Source organism: Hyla sarda, chromosome 1 (assembly GCF_029499605.1).
Source record: "Hyla sarda isolate aHylSar1 chromosome 1, aHylSar1.hap1, whole genome shotgun sequence".
NCBI lineage: Eukaryota > Metazoa > Chordata > Amphibia > Anura > Hylidae > Hyla > Hyla sarda.
In genome coordinates, this window is record NC_079189.1 from 559193065 (window position 1) to 559209831 (window position 16767).

At 44.0% G+C, this 16767-nt stretch overlaps 1 protein-coding gene across 1 annotated transcript in view; it reads left to right on the top strand.

The window, feature by feature from the left end:
* Positions 1-16767, top strand: part of MTREX (Mtr4 exosome RNA helicase) — a 94355-nt gene that overhangs the window by 66971 nt on the left and 10617 nt on the right. The window contains exons 20-23 of the mRNA XM_056542470.1: positions 5794-5904; positions 13331-13519; positions 13701-13864; positions 14123-14228. Coding sequence (XP_056398445.1) covers positions 5794-5904; positions 13331-13519; positions 13701-13864; positions 14123-14228 — 570 coding nt within the window. The remainder of the gene's footprint in view (positions 1-5793; positions 5905-13330; positions 13520-13700; positions 13865-14122; positions 14229-16767) is intronic.

Genomic DNA, 16767 nt, shown 5'->3' on the forward strand with positions numbered 1-16767 from the left:
ACGTTCACATTAAGTAATTTGATCGTAATTTCAGCTTGCAGAATTCCGCGAGCGGAGATCCCATCTGGCAGCAATACATTGCTCGCCAGAATTCTGCACAAAGAATGAACAGGTTTATTCTCTGCGCTGATCAATTTCAGTGCCGAAATTCTCAGCTGCTGAAATTCTGCAGTGTGAACAGGTCCGCTGAAGACCCATTTACACCAATGGTAATGTTTGCAGCACGAATGTCAGACTTGCAATTACGTGCGAGGAATTTCTGCTCAATACCCTTTAACACTACAGCACTGTGGACATAAATCAGTAGATACACTAGTATATACACAAAGGACAGCTGTCCAGATCTTTATGGATGTTGATAAAGAGTGAAGCCATGATTTAGCTTTTTGATCTCCAAAATGACTAAAACACGAAAGGTTTTCCTAGGGCAGTAGTTTGAGGTACAGGATAGTACTCGCCATAGTTAGTTGTACCTCTGTAATCCTGCTGCTGTCCATCCAAGGAGGCGATAACTTACACTGCTACAATAGATGTTTCTTGGATCCTTGCAAGCCGATCATTGTTCCAGGCCATCCACGTCAGGCAATCTCTTAAAATATCTCTTTATTACCCCATATAAAACTTTGATTAAACAATAAAAATATGTTTCCAACTGTTTCTGCCAAATCTTGGTAAGTATTGAGTAAACTGCTCTTTCTCACTTGACCTAAAACCCTACTCTATAATACATCTAGAGGATGGTAAACCAATTCAAAGGGAAGGTTGCAGTTCTCACACTAGTGATAACCACCACCATCATCTTCACTTATAACCATCATCTTATTTATATTTATTATTTTAACAGTCCCTTTAATAGTCTTTTGTTACAAGACTATCTGCAGGGATGAGAACATGAAATAGGAAGGACAACGAGGACTAGTTATGCAAAATGAGTTACTACGGTATATTTAAAATCTAAGATGCACCAATAAATAGTAACATAAAATTGAGAGGGGGATTATTGTGTGTATATATAGCTTGTGGTTAATATGCCCTTGCTATGAAGACCACATTCACGTTATAAAATGCCACTTTTTTCTTATAGTATTTTGTTATAGGATGATATATAGCTTTATATGTTGATCATAGGTAACTACAGCTACTGTACTTTGTTTATATGCCTTGTATACTATGTAATACACTGGTTACATAACTGGCTCTGTAAACTAAATCGTGGCATGTCTGTTGTGCCTAAAGTTTGGCAGCAGATTTACCTGTACATTTGGATTCCATATGCTGAATGGAGTTAATAAATGCTGGAGTGATTCCCGGAGTGTTCCCTTTCTTATTGCGTTGTTTTGCAGATGCTGCCCTCCTATGGCTCGTTTTGAGCTTTGTTCACATCTGCACTAACATTGCATCTGCCACATCTGGAGGCACTTTGGTTGGTAAACGCTGATAAATAAACACGCATATAAAATAATAATAATGTATGTTTATTTTTCTTCCTTTTTTAATGTATTGGAGCAATAAAAATTGGTTTTGGAAGTTGACCCAGATTTTATGTTGCTGTACTGTAACATTCCGGCTTCAGACTGGAGTGAGCATGTAGTGCAGGCAGTAGTGAGTGACGTCACTGGTTGTCTGCCCGAGCCATTCACTGGTGATATCCATTATAGGGCTTCACCCAGTAATGGACTAAAGCTTCCCTCCATATTGTTACTGAAAGAAAGTGGTGGTGTAAGTCACTGTGATGTCCTTTGTAGTGAATACCATGGAGATCTTTTTAGCCACTACTGCGATCTTCATGAATAAACGAATGTTGTGGTTGCAAAAAAATTTTTTTTTAATTCTTAAAATCCCACATGTTTGTTGATATCACATACGTGTTGAGGTCGTAAAGCACACAAGTGTGAAAGTGACCTCCTTGTGTTACTTACTTCTCCAGACAGTGTTTTCTCCTTCACAAAGCTTCACTCGGAGGGAGGGTGCAGAGGGCTCCGGACTTCTCTCCCGAGACACATCTGAAGAGAAATGGCGTCTGGTATGACTGCATGTCAGACAGGGAATTAGGTGCAGACGTTCCTAAGTAAATCTCTGTATTACGTATGGTAAAAATATTATGTTTGATGTGTTTACAGAGAGGCTGAGCCAGTTAAAGTGGAGCCAAGTTCATACTTGCGTTGGTTTTTATTAGAAAGGGTCCCATTCATTTATATGGGACTTGAATAGATATCACTTTAGCTCAGTTTCAGAGGACAAATAAACCTATTTGTGATCCTGAGAAAGTTTGTATCAGCTCACCCTTTGCAGGAAGCGCACGGACTGGCATGGACTACGCCCAGATAATAGTAGAAAGGAAGATTCCATCGCTTGACTCGGGAACAGGTCTTTATTTAGTATCCACAAGAAGACATACAGGTACACGGAGACGTGTGACGCGTTTCGGCTTGTATCATCAAGCCTTAGTCAAAAGCCTAAGGCTTGGTGATACAAGCCGAAACGCGCCACACCTCCGTGTACCTGTATGTCATCTTGTGGATACTAAATAAAGACCTGTTCCCGAGTCAAGCGCTGGACATGTTCCTTTCTACTATTTGTGATCCTAGTCTAAACCTTTTTCAAGAGTGCAGGGAATTGGAGTTTTTGGGCAAAATTTATTGATGAACTTACCTCAGGATAGGCCATTAATATCAGATCAGCAGAGCTGACACCCACAACCCCATCAATCAGCTGTTTGGCAGAGCCATGGCACCCACAACCCCATCAATCATCTGTTTGGCAGAGCCATGGCACCCACAACCCCATCAATCAGCTGTTTGGCAGAGCCATGGCACCCACAACCCCATCAATCAGCTGTTTGGCAGAGCCATGGCACCCACAACCCCATCAATCAGCTGTTTGGCAGAGCCATGGCACCCACAACCCCATCAATCAGCTGTTTGGCAGAGCCATGGCACCCACAACCCCATCAATCAGCTGTTTGGCAGAGCCATGGCACCCACATGTACAGGGCAATACATTGTGCTGCAGTATGACCACTACACAATGTATGGAGCTTTCTGCCTCTGTTCCCTGTGCAGGTGGGTCCCAGCTGTACAGCTGCTTAATGGGGTTCTGGGTATGAGCACTCAGCAGATCTGATATTAATGGCCTATCCTGAGGACAGGACAGTATTCTTATCTAAACAAATAAACATTGTATATACCCTTGGTGTATTTTGTGAAAATGGACAACTAGCACATTGTGCAAATGCAATCCAGCCCTTCACACTCGTGAGCACCTTCATGCAATATGGCATCAAAGCATAACTTTTCATTAACAGTATATAAGTCTGACTCAAGCAGGGCATGAGCCACTTAAGGCCTCTTTAAAAATAATAGTACATATTTATAGATATTAGGGGAGATATATCAAAACCTGTGTTAAAGAAAAGTTGACCATTTGACAATAGTAGCTAATTAAAAAAAAATAAGGGGTACTCTGCTCCTAGACATCTATCTCCTATCCAAAGGATAGGGGATAACATGTCTGATTGCGGGGGTCCCATCGCTGGGACCCCTGCTATCTCTGTGCAGAACCCGGCATTCATTTAGAATGCTGGGTGCGGGTAGCAGGGGTCATGACGTTTCGCCACACCCTCTCAATGCAAGCCCATAGACTTGCATTGAGGGGGTTTGGCCATGGCGTCACGACCCCTCGCCGCCTGCTTCAAGCGTTTGGAACAAAATGTTTTGAACGCTGGGGCAGCGGGTACCCCTTTAAAGAAGCAATCTGGTTGCTACTCACAACTGGTCAACTTTTCCTCTGCACAAGTTTTGATAAATCTCCCCCAGTTTGTCTGTCTACATGCACACGTCATTTATGTAGTCAGAGCTGAATAGACTGAATATGTCCACCATCCAGACGTTCTACACGTTTAAGTAGACAAGTGGTCTGTTAAGGTGAAGGTGGTGATCGGAAGTGCAACTGCTCATCTGCTCTTTTCTGGAAAGCAGAACCCTCCCACCTAAATACAGTATTATCATCTGTGAATAGTATGTGGGGGTAATGGCATGAGGAAATCTTCCTGTACAGAGGGAGTGATGACAGTAACATACTATAAGATTTATTCCTAATCTTGCAAACCCCTTAGATTAGAGGTGTACTCCTAATTCCGTCAGGATGCCTCAGGCTTTTTTACAAAAAGCAGACTTGCAGGTGAATAATGTTGTATTACATGGTGCATATTCAAATAAAGAGACCGTTCTATTTGATCACACACACAATCCTCTGGGGTGTAGACTTTGGCAATAGAGTGAAGTCTATGATATCCATATGCCTAAATAGATGATAGGAAAACCCTTTGCCATGACGGGTGGTTCTCAATCTGAAAAAATATTTGGGCAGGTGGTACAGCTCAAAGCTTTGTGGGCATGTCTTTTTTCCATAGTGCATCCTGGTGCCATCTCTCTTTCCCAGGTACATGCACCTGGCTGTCCACATGGTGTACGACTTGATTATTACACCAGGCTATATTCTTTCATTGCTTTGGTCCAGTTCTGGTGCTTAAATGCCTAATATAGGTTCTTTAGGAAATGGACAGGAGTCAGCAGGGACTCCGTCTTATATACAGTAGGCCACAATGCTCTGTGTGAAGCTATACATAACTGGGTATTTTTATCTGTGTACATTTCCAGAAGATTTGCAAGTGATCTCACAGAATCTTTCCTTACCATATGGAAATGTGTATACATTGCTACCCAGAGATTGTAGTCGGCTGCCTAGAGCAGGACAAGTGTCCTCAGGAAATGAATGTATGTCAGTGAGCACAGTCCCCATATGGGCTTCTCTCTGGAACGTATTCATCTTCTGGTCCAGTGTTTGACTTATTCTTAGCAAAACTATTTGATCCATGTGAAATTGCTCCTGGCTATTTATAAACTCAGTGCAAGCATTTTCTAGTATACACAGTCCCCCACAGTCATGTCAGGGGTCAGGTTTGATCCTCAGCAGACTGGATTGTCCCAATTTAGAGCATTTGCCCCTTAAAGGGAACCTGTCGTCACTTTCATGCTGTCTAAACCATGAGTTGTTGGGGGTGTCTCTCCCCGTCCAATCTCAGGTTTTGGTTATAGAGGGGTCTATCGATGAAGGTTGCTGAGGTGGGGTAAAGTTGTCGGGGTCTACCCTGGTGAATGATAGTGGTGACAGGTTCCCTATGAATAGTAAAAAGGAAAAACCCTTAAAGGCATATTCTGGTGGGAAATTCTCTATTTTTATAAAACTTAAGCCTTTCAGTCATTATCAGCTGCTGTATGCTCCAGAGGAAGTTGTGTAGTTCTTTTCAATCTGACCACAGTGCTCTCTGCTGACACCTCTGTTCATGTCTAGAACTGTCCAGGGCAGGAGTTGTTTGCTATGGGAATTTGCTCCAGCTCGGGACAGAGGTGGCAGAAGAAAGCACTTTGGTCAGACTTGAAGGAACTACTCAACTTCCTCTGGAGCATACAGCAGCTAAGGACTGCAAAGATGAAGATTTTAAAGTAAAAGTAATTTACAAATCTCTGTATATTTCTGGCACCAATTGATTTGAAAGAAAAACATTTCCCTCCTGAGTACCCCTTTTACCTTTTTGAAATGTCTGTTTCTGAGAAAGCTGGATGGCAATCAATATGGCCGCCATTGTTTCTCCCAGATGGAAATTTCTCATAATGCTGCGTGTGGAAGTCATGGTGATTAGTAAACTGAATGGCAGTAGTATAAATGAACTGATGTCTGGAGGATGTTATATATCATACTATTAGTGGTGACTATGTACTTTCCTGTCTGCAGGTTGTTCCAGTCTTACTGCACTTGATCTGCGCCATCAGCAGCGTCCGACTATATATCCCTAAGGATCTCAGGCCTCTTGACAACAGGCAGAGTGTATTGAAGTCTATACAGGTAAGGAATTGTGATGATCTATTATCAATAAAAATACCCTCATAATGATGATGTGGTTATGATCTACTAGAGAGAGATATATATATATATGTGTGTGTGTGTATGTATATATATGTATGTATGTGTATGTGTGTGTGTGTGTGTGTGTGTGTGTATATATCTATCTATATATATATATATATATATATATATATATATATTAATATAATATAATGTGTGTGTGTGTATTTTTATTTTTTTTGCCCTGTTGTAACTCGCAACCTCCTGCTCCCACTCAGATATAGGCTGCATCCTGGAGAATCGGAGTCAAGCCTTTATCTCTTCTATATCCATTAGATAATCCCCTTTCTTTAATCTGATAGTTGGGTGTTGTAGTTTCCAAGTGTTGCATTCCATTATACCAGTGTATACGGCTGTTGCAAAACTAAAACTCTCAGCATACCCTGAGTGGGCATCATGAGAGTTGTAGTTTTGCAACAGCTGGAGGCACGCTGGTTGGCAAACAGTGCACTTTACTATACTACCAGCCAGTCATTTGCTTATAGTACAGGCTAAGACCTGAATGTCTAACTTTATTTATTACCTGCAAATACACTGCTCAAAAATAAATAAAAGGAACACTTAAAGGGGTACTCTGCAGGATAGGGGATAAGATGTCAGATCGCCGGGGTGCCGCTGCTGGGGACCCCCGGGATCTCGGGTGCGGCACCCTGTTATCATTACTGCACAGAGCGAGTTCGCTCTGTGCGTAATGACGGGCGATACAGGGGACGGAGCAGCGTGATGGCTCCGCCCCTCGTGACATCACGACCCACCCCTTAATGAAAGTCTATGGCAGGGGGCGTGATGATTGCTACGCCCCCTCCCATAGACTTGTATTGAGGGGTGCGGGACGTCACGAGGGGCGGAGCCGTGACGTAACGATGCTCCGTCCCCTGTATTGCCCGTCATTACGCACAGAGCGAACTCGCTCTGTGCAGTAATGATAGCGCGGTGCCGCAGCGGCGATACCGGGGGTCCCCAGCAGCGGGACCCCAGCGATCTGACATCTTATCCCCTATCCTTTTGGATAGGGGATAAAATGTCTAGGGGCGGAGTACCCCTTTAAACACAATGTAACACCAAGTCAATGACACTTCTGTGAAATCACACTGTCCACTCAGGAAGTGACACTGACTGACCATTTCACATGCTGTTGTGCAAATGGAACAGACAACAGGTAAATTATAGGCAATGAGCAGGACACTCCCAATAAAGGAGTGGTTCTGCAGGTGGTGACCACAGACCACTTCTCAGTTCCTATGCTTCTTGGCTGATGTTTTGGTCACTTTTGAATGCTGGCAGTGTTTTCACTATAGTATGAGATGGAGTCCCACACAAGTGGCTCAGGTAGTGCAGTTCATCCAAGATGGCACATCAATGCGAGCTGTGGCAAGAAGGTTTGCTGTGCCTGTCAGCGTAGTGTCCAGAGCATGGAGGCACTACCAGGAGACAGGCCAGTGCATCAGGACATGCAGAGGAGGCCGTAGGAGGGCAACAACCTAGCAGCAGGACAACTACCTCCGCCTTTGTGCAAGGAGGAGCACTGCCAGAGCCCTGCAAAATGTCCTCTTGCAGGCCACAAATGTGCATGTGTCCACTCAAACGGTCAGAAACAGACTCCATGAGGGTGGTATGAGGGCCCGGCGTCCACAGGTGGGGGGTGGGGGGGGTTGTGCTTACAGCCCAACACCATGCAGGACTTTTGGCATTTGCCAGTGAACACAAAGATTGGCAAATTTGTCACTGGCGCCCTGTGTTCTTTAAATGAAGGCAGGTTCACACTGAGCACATGTGACAGATGGGACAGTCTGGAGATGCTGTGGAGAAAGTTCTGCTGCCTGCAACATCCTCCAGCATGACCGGTTTGGCGGTGGGTCAATAATGGTGTGGGGTGACATTTCTTTGGGGGGGGGGGGGGGCACGCACAGGCCTCCATGTGCTTGCCAGAGGTAGCCTGACTGCCATTAGGTACCGAGATGAGATCCTCAGACCCCTTGTGAGGCCATATGCTGGTGCGGTTGGCCCTGGGTTCCTTCTAATGCAAAACAATGCTAGACCTCATGTGGCTGGAGTGTATCAGCAGTTCCTGCTAGAGGAAGGCATTGATGCTATGGACTGGCCGCCCATTCCACAGACTTGAATCCGATTGAGCACATCTGGGATATCATGTCTCGCTCCATCCACCAATACCATGTTGCACCACAGACTGTCCAGGAGTTGGTGGATGCTTTTAGTCCAGACCTGTGAGGACATCCCTCAGGAGACCATCCACCACCTCATCAGGAGCATGCCCAGGCATTGTAGGGAGGTCATACGGGCACGTGGAGGCCAAACATTACAGGACATAACATCAAAGTTGGATCAGCCTGTAGTGTGGTTTTCCACTTTGATTTTGTGTGACTCCATATCCAGACCTCCATGGGTTGATAAATTTGATTTCCATTGATAATTTTTGTGTGATTTTGTTGTCAACACATTCAACTATGTAAAGACAAAAGTATTTCATACGATTAGTTCATTCATTCAGATCTAGGATGTGTTTATCTTGGTGTTCCCTTTATTTTTTTGAGCAGTGTATAATGGAGGACCCATGTTATAGAGGGACTTCAGTGACAGATCAAAGGGTACAAGTTACGTCACAGTTTACAGATGGGTTAAGTGGACAGACAAGGATTTGCTATGTTCAGAATAGCTCTAAATATAAAAGTACAAAGCCTATGGCCAGCTGTGGTGATGGCTGCCCACATCTTTCACTACTCTAAAAATGTTTCTCTACACTTCAAACCTTATTATGAGCTGTAATAGTAGTTTGTATTGCATTAGGCCCATGGAGACTTTGTATGGGTTAAACCTTGCCATCCTTCTCAATATCTATATGCTACCTAGAATAGTGATAAAAATCTGGGTATATAGGCGCCATGACAGGGACAGGTTTTTGCTTTTTATAAAATGACCATATGACTTATTAAAATATAGTAGCCATTAAAGGGGTACTCCGGCAGAAAACAATCTTTTATTCTTATTTATTTAAATCAGCTGGTGCTATAAAGTTAAACAGATTTAGTAAATTACGTCTATTTAAAAAATTTATCAGCTGCTGTATACTACAGAGGAAGTTCTTTTCTTTTTAAATTTCTTTTCTGTCTGACCACAGTGCTCTCTGTGGACACCTCTGTCCATGTCAGGAACTGTTCAGAGCAGGAGAGGTTTGCTATAGGGATTTCTTTCTACGCTGGACAGTTCCTGACATGGACAGAGGTGTCAGCAGAGAGCACTGTGGTCAGACAGAAAAGTACACAACTTCCTTTGTAGTATACAGCAGCTGATAAGTACTGGAATGATTAAGATTTTATAATAGAACTAATTTACAAATCTGTTTAACTTTCTGGCACCAGTTGATTTTAAAAAAAAAATAAATAAAAATTTCCTCCAGAGTACCCCTTTTAAATAAGAGATCCACAACCCTTTTAGAATCGGTGCCTACTTGGAATAGGACATAAACCTGGTTTGTGTATAGGTTACACGTATGGCCCATTAATCTCGTACTAGAATACCTTATAAATAATCAGGGCAAGGTGGGCTACCCAGAAAGAGGAGCCCCCGTGACTGGCTGACTGTTGGGGGGGGGGGGGGGGGGGATCCTGTTTCATAGCTGCTGTGTATGTTCTACATCTACATTTAGGGTAGGGTCACACATGCCGGATTTTGCTGTGTATTTGCTGCTGTGTATTTTTCTACCTCTTGAAGTCAATAGGTAGCAGAATTAGCTGCAGAAAATACGCAGCAAAATACAGCAGCTGTGACCCTACCCTTTGGGAGTACTTATGGGTTTGAATCTTGCTGTTTCGATAGGGGATACAGTTTTTGTAGCAGAAGAAAGGGTTAAATCTCTTGATGAGTTATTAAAGTGTTACTTTTTATTATCTTTATCCTCATATTCCAGGGATTCCAGTGGTTGGGTTGCCCTAAATACTTTAATGTATGTGGTAATATCCTTAGAAATTAGGCAGCGCTCTTTAGCCCGGCGCTGGTTTCTTCGCCCGTATTTAATGGCGGTACTGGGATTGGCGGTATTTATTTGGTAGTGTGGCCATCTGATCCGGTAATAACTGTGTAATGGAGCACTTTAAGCCATCACATCATCGCTGGCTCCAGCAGGCAGGTCCTTACATATTCTGCTTGGTCATCGCTATATGATCTGATATTTGGAACACGGAATCATTGCCTGTGGATTGTAGAATAAGTCTGCGTCCTGATTCTTTAAGTATTAGGATTTTACAAGAAATGTTCTACTCTAAGTAAATGTTCTTGACTTGAGTCATCTGTAAAGCCAGGAACCAATGACTATGGCTGCCATTACATCTGCATCATAGACATTCATCCATCTGTTCCTGAGCTCCTGAATGTCGGATCTACCAATCTGTCTAGGCCAGTGTTTCCCAACCAGGTTGCCTTTAGCAATTGCAAAACTACAACTTCCAGCAAGCCAGGACAGCCTTCGGCTATCAGGGCATGATGGGAGCTGTAGTTTAGAAACTGCTGGAGGCACCCTGGTCGGGAAACGCTGGTCTGGGCTGATGCTCTAGTTGCTGTATAATAAGGATTTGATAGTAAAGAAAACGTTCTGTCAATGTAAAAATTCTTTGCAGCAATATCTACTTTCCCAGATTCCTGAGTGGCACACCTGCCTGGTTATATAGAGATTTTTGACTGGTGAATATACTATTGGTTTGTATCTAGCTTTTCCAGAGGCACATCTTCATAAATAGTGTTTCTCAACCAGGGTGCCTCCAGCTTTTGCAAATTTGCAACAGCTGGAGGCACCCTGGTTAGGAAGCAATGCTTTATAGTTTAGGTCAGTGTTTCCCAACCAGGGTGCCTCCAGCTGTGGCCAAACTACAACTCCCAGCATGCCCGGACAGCCTTCGGCTGTCCGGGCATGCTGGGAGTTGTAGTTTGGCCACAGCTGGAGGCACCCTGGTTGGGAAACGATGGTTTAGGTGGTAAGTAGTCAGACTAGTTTGTGTTGAATGAGGCATCTAGAGGAGATTCCGGGTGAAGGGGACATGTTTGCGGAGAGGAGATGTTGACAGATGCTCAGTAAATAAACATGTGTGAGCTGTTTGTACAGTCCGTGCCACCCATCCCTTCTTGCGCAGGTCCACCCGGGTAGCACAGACGTGTGTGGTATGCATTGAGATTCCTCACACAGGCATCCTGCACGGCGGGGGGTCACTGTGAGGGGGGTTTCATCATGTTTTTGTTACTTAGCTTGGACTATTTGCAACCTTTTAAGTTGTTGTTGTGCTACAATGGCCAGATGTACAATAACCCCTATAACACAGCATATACAGACCAGCTCGCCGCCCTGTAGATTCTTTGAATGGAGGAATTTCAAGTGTCCTTTAGGAAGCACGGAAAAAATCCAAACCGCATACTTGCTATGAACAGGTCCTTGACAAAAATGGCGTATTCCAGCTCCCAAAAAGAACTGATTAAAAATCCAAAAATTGATTCCACATAATTAAAATGAAAACAAAAAATGAAAACCATAAAAAGGTGGTTATAAAAGCATAGCAGAAACGCAGACTCGTTTCGAACCATATGGGTCTTAGTCATGGCACCATGGGTGCGGCTGTGGATCTTGTTGGTCTTCAGCTGTTGCAAAACTACAACTCCCAGCATGCCCGGACAGTGAAAGGATGTCCAGGCATGTTGAGGGTTGTAGTTTTGCAACAGGTAGAGGTGATGCGCGATTCATTCCTGTTTACAGGAACACTAGGCTGTCTGAGCATGTTGGGAGTTGTAGTTTTGCAACAGCTGGAGACACACTAGTTGTAAAACCCTGATCTAGACTGCATGAGATGACATCAGGCACAAATATTAATGCCGCCCAGCCATCCCATGCCTGCCGCCATAGAGTGGTTGGTCTGTGGAGGTCTGGATCCTCACTGCTACTCTGCACCGTTCAAATGCCCAAGTCTTCACACAGTGTTGGTACCTGGCACCATTTCCCCCTTGCCTGCACAGTCTTGACTTATGTTTTCTGTAGCGTCACCACTGATGTCCCATAAACGGGGCTTTTCTCCTTGGCATGCAGATGACAGCAGTGAGTGCTTTCCTGCTGCCTTGAGACGCACAATATATTGGCTGTGATTCTTCGTGTACAGGAGGGGGCATTCAAACCCCTATAGACTACATGCAAGCTGCGTGTGTTGTAACACATTAACATCTGGTCAGGTCAGTAGCGCCATGTGACCGACCAAAAAGGTAAATGAAGTAGCCCAAATTTTTAATGGAAGAATTTTAAAGATATTAAGGAGGCAGCAAGGCAAGTTTATTGACTAAATAAATTGGAAAAACTCAAAATACCCCTTCTGCAGGAAGTCTGTCAGCATTTCTTTTATACCATTTAAACCGCCAATACCGCTAGATTGCTGACCTAGAAGAAAGTGTGAGCATTCCGCTGCTGTCCTTCATACCGGTAACGTAACTGAAGTTCTGTAGTTCCATTTCCATCTCCTGAGCGTTCTAAACCATTGAACAGTCTGGGATTTTTGCAACAGGGACCAAGGGGAGAGGATGGGGAGGTCCTATATGATGCAGGTGAATATTACTCCGGTGGAAAACTTATTTATTATTTTTTTTTTTAATTAACTGGTGCCAGAAAGTTAAACAGATTTGTAAATTACTTCTATTAAGAAATCTTAATCCTTCCGATACTTATTAGCTGCTGAATACTACAGCGGAAATTCTTTTCTTTTTGGACCACAGAGCTCTCTGCTGACATCATGACCACAGTGCTCTCTGCTGACATCTCTGTCCATTTTAGGAACTGTCCAGAACAGCATATGTTTGCTGTGGGGATTTTCTCCTACTCTGGACAGTTCCTAAAATGGACAGAGATGTCAGTAGAGAGCACTGTGCTCATGTCAGCAGACAGCTCTGTGTTTCAAACCGAAAAGAATTTCCACTGTAGTATTCAGCAGCTGATAAGTACTGGAAGGATTAAGATTTTTTTAATAGAAGTAATTTACAAATCTGTTTAACTTTCTGCCACCAGTTGATTTAAAAAAACATTTTTTTTCACTGGAGTATCCCTTTAAAACTAGACCTGAGACGTGATTTAAAAGTGGAACTTTAGGAATATTTGGACTGGCCCAGTATAATATACCAATTACGTCACCCGTCACTTTCTTCCTGAGAACAGCACGACGCCTGGCCGCAGGTTGGCCGTAGTATCTCATCCCGGGTTCATTCACTTCTGTTGATCTAACCTGCAATGCAAGACACAACCCGATGACAGGGGTGGCACTATTTTTGGATGAAAGCAGTCTAATCCTCGACAATGCCTTTAACTCCCTACTATTGATCCTTTTTCCAGGAGGTTCAGAAGCGCTTCCCTGATGGCGTGCCCTTGCTGGATCCCATTGATGATATGGGGGTAAAAGATCCTGGCCTCAAAAAAGTCATTCAGAAAACGGAGGCCTTTGAGCACAGGATGTACTCTCACCCTCTCAACAATGACCCTAATCTGGACTCCGCATACAAGCTGTGTGAGAAGAAAGCCCAGGTAAAAACCCCTACAAGCCTTTCCGTGTATGGGATCAGGTTAGGATCCTATTCCAAGTAACCTGGGACTTGTTGTTCTATTTTCCTTTTTATTTTGAGGTTTATAACTCTTTAATAAAAAAAAAAGACTGAACCCAAATCCTATACAGAGATCTGTATAATGCTGTCGCCTTGACTTGCAGATCACAGTGGATATACGAGCCGCGAGGCGTGAACTGAAGAAGGCTCGCACCGTGCTACAGATGGACGAGCTGAAGTGCAGGAAGCGCGTGCTGAGACGCATGGGCTTTGCCTCCTCTTCTGATGTCATAGAGATGAAGGGACGAGTGGCCTGTGAAATTAGCAGGTATTGATTGCCTATCCTTAGGATAAACCAGTGTTTCCCAACCAGCGTGCCTCCAGCTGTTGCACAAATACAACTCCCAGCATGCCCGGACAGCCGTTGGCTGTCCGGGCATGCTGGGAGTTGTATTTGTGCAACAGCTGGAGGCACACTGGTTAGGAAACACTGCTCTATAGGCTTTTTAAAGAGTATATTGACATGTCCACGTTTCAGCATGATGGTTGCTGTGTATAACCCAGGGTGGTCTTTCTGTCCTTGCAGTGCAGATGAGCTGCTCCTCACAGAGATGATGTTTAATGGACTCTTCAACGATCTGTCGTCAGAACAAGCGACCGCCCTGCTCAGCTGCTTCGTGTTTCAGGAGAACGTACGTTTAGGTTCCCAGGCTTCTATGTTACATGCCGATGAGTTGTATTTGTTTACCGGAGTCCGCTGCTTATTGTTTATTTCTAGGGGAGATAAATGATATACTTGGAGTAGATTTCGTGTTCTCTTCCCTAAAGCTATGTGGAATAGGGAGTAGTTGCTATGTAAAAATGACACTAAATGGTTTCCATAACAGATGTGTATTTCAGTGGAGAGGAGACGTGTGCAGCGTTCTCTGCACCAGGGTGCGTCCAGCTGTTGCACAACTACAAATACCAGCATGCCTAGTCGGCATGGCCATCCAGAGATGCTAGGAGTTGTAGATGTGCAAGCGTTGGAGGCACCCAGATTGGGGAACACTGCCCTAAGCTATAGTCCTTAATCTAAATCAGTATTTCCCGCATCAATGTGCCTTCAGCTGCTGCAGAACAACAACTCCCAGCAGCCAAAGTGTTCTACCCTTTAAAGGGGTACTCCACCCCTAGACATCTTATCCCCTATCCTTTGGATAGATCCTTTCATAGAAACAGAGGTAACAGCTGAACGTTCTTCTTGTGGTTTGCACGACTCTCTCCTTCCCGTTAGTTTTGTTAATTCTGTGATCCTTGTGACTAATAGTAATAAAAGCGGAGCTGCTGGTAGCCATGTGAGCCCCTGGGAGGTGGGAGAGCATGCAGAAAACAAACATCTCCTCTTCCTTGCTGCGCACACATCACACAGCCGCGTCCAGCTGGGGGCCGGGGGCATTTTCATATTAAGTGCGCTGTTTGTACAGCTGCTTTTCCAGAGGAAGTTGCTGCGCTATAGCAGTATATGGGTGAGGAGGGCGGCCGGAACACTAAGTGCTGTGCAGGGAAATGAACTTTATGGATGGGATCTATGGAACCTATGGAACTCCAGGAGATCTGACAACATGGATGACGAGCTGTATCTATTAGATCCCTATTGAAAATAGTCATCAACTTGTCTGATCCTGTAGTGTCTCGAAGACGAGGTGTGTGAGAGGTGTCTGGCAGCTGCTCACTTCCTCCATAGATGGAACTTCCACAGACTTTCCCATTTTAATTTATTACTGTGCTGTCTACAGATGATGAAGATGGCCCTTTTATGTAAGCAGCGCTGTCACCTGATTGTTTATAGCAGTGTTTCCCAACCAGGCTGCCTCCAGCTGTTTCAAAACTACAACTCCCAGCATGCCGGCACAACCAAAGGCTGGGATTGGTCCTGTCAGAATAATCTGAGCTTCTATGAGGTGGTCAGTAGAGATGAGCGAACTGACAGTAAATTCGATTCGTCACGAACTTCTTGGCTCGGCAGTTGATAACTTAACCTGCATAAATGAGTTCAGCTTTCCGGTGCTCCTGTGGGCTGGAAAAGGTGGATACAGTCCTAGGAGACTCTTTCCAAGGACTATATCCACTTTTTCCAGCCCACCGGAGCACCTGAAAGCTGAATTTATGCAGGATAAGTCATCAACTGCCGAGCCGAGAAGTTTGTGACGAATCTTATTTACTGTAAGTTCGCTCATCTCTAGTGGTCAGTTCTGAAACATAATATCCACAGCCTCACCCAATGCAATCTGTATCTGTGTTTCCCAACCAGGGTGCCTCCAGCTGTTGCAAAACTACAACTCCCAGCATGCTCTGACAGCCAAAGTAGATCTAGGCATGCTGGGAGTTGTAGTCTTGCAATACCTGGAGGCACCCTGGTTAGAAAACACTGTGGTCTATAGGCTTATGAACAGTATATTGACGTGTCCACATTACAGCATGTCTGCCTCCTAAATCCTAAACAAAATATGGTGGGCCTGGATTGGCCATACACATTAGATTATAGGGGTTGTCTAGGATTAGAAAAAAAATCATAGCTGTTTTCTTCTGGAAACAACGCCACCCTTGTCCTTCTGTTTTTTTTCTTATTCTCATAACCCATTTAAATGGCTATTCCAGTGAAAAATATTTTTTTTGCATATCAACTGGATCCAGAAAGTTACAGATTTGTAAATGACTCCTATAAAAAAAAAAAATCTAAATCCTTCCAGTACTTATCAGCTGCTGAAGTTGAGTTATTTCCAGTCTGATTACTGTGCTCTCTGCTGACTCCTCTGTCTGTCTCAGGAACTGTCCAGAGTAGGAGCAAATCCCCATAGCAAACCTCTCTTTCTCTGGACACTTCCTGAGACAGGTGTCAGCAGAGAGCACTGTTGTCAGACAGAAAAGAACAACTCAACTTAAGCAGCTGATAAGTACTGGTAGGATTAAGATTTTTTTAATAGAAGTAATTTACAAATCTGTTTAACTTTCTGTAGCCAGTTCATTTGGGGAAAAAAAAAAATGTTTCACTGCAGTACCTCTTTAAAGTCAGCTGAACCTGACAATTTCAGTAGGATCTGACTACCATCTAATGTGTATATTGTGGGGATTGCCTGACGTTTAATGGCAGGGAGATGGATTTCAACATGTCTGATCGCTTAGCTTTCAGGGAGGTCAGCCGCTGCCAGAGGTGTGTCCCCCCCCCCCCCCTATTCAGAGTACATTTAC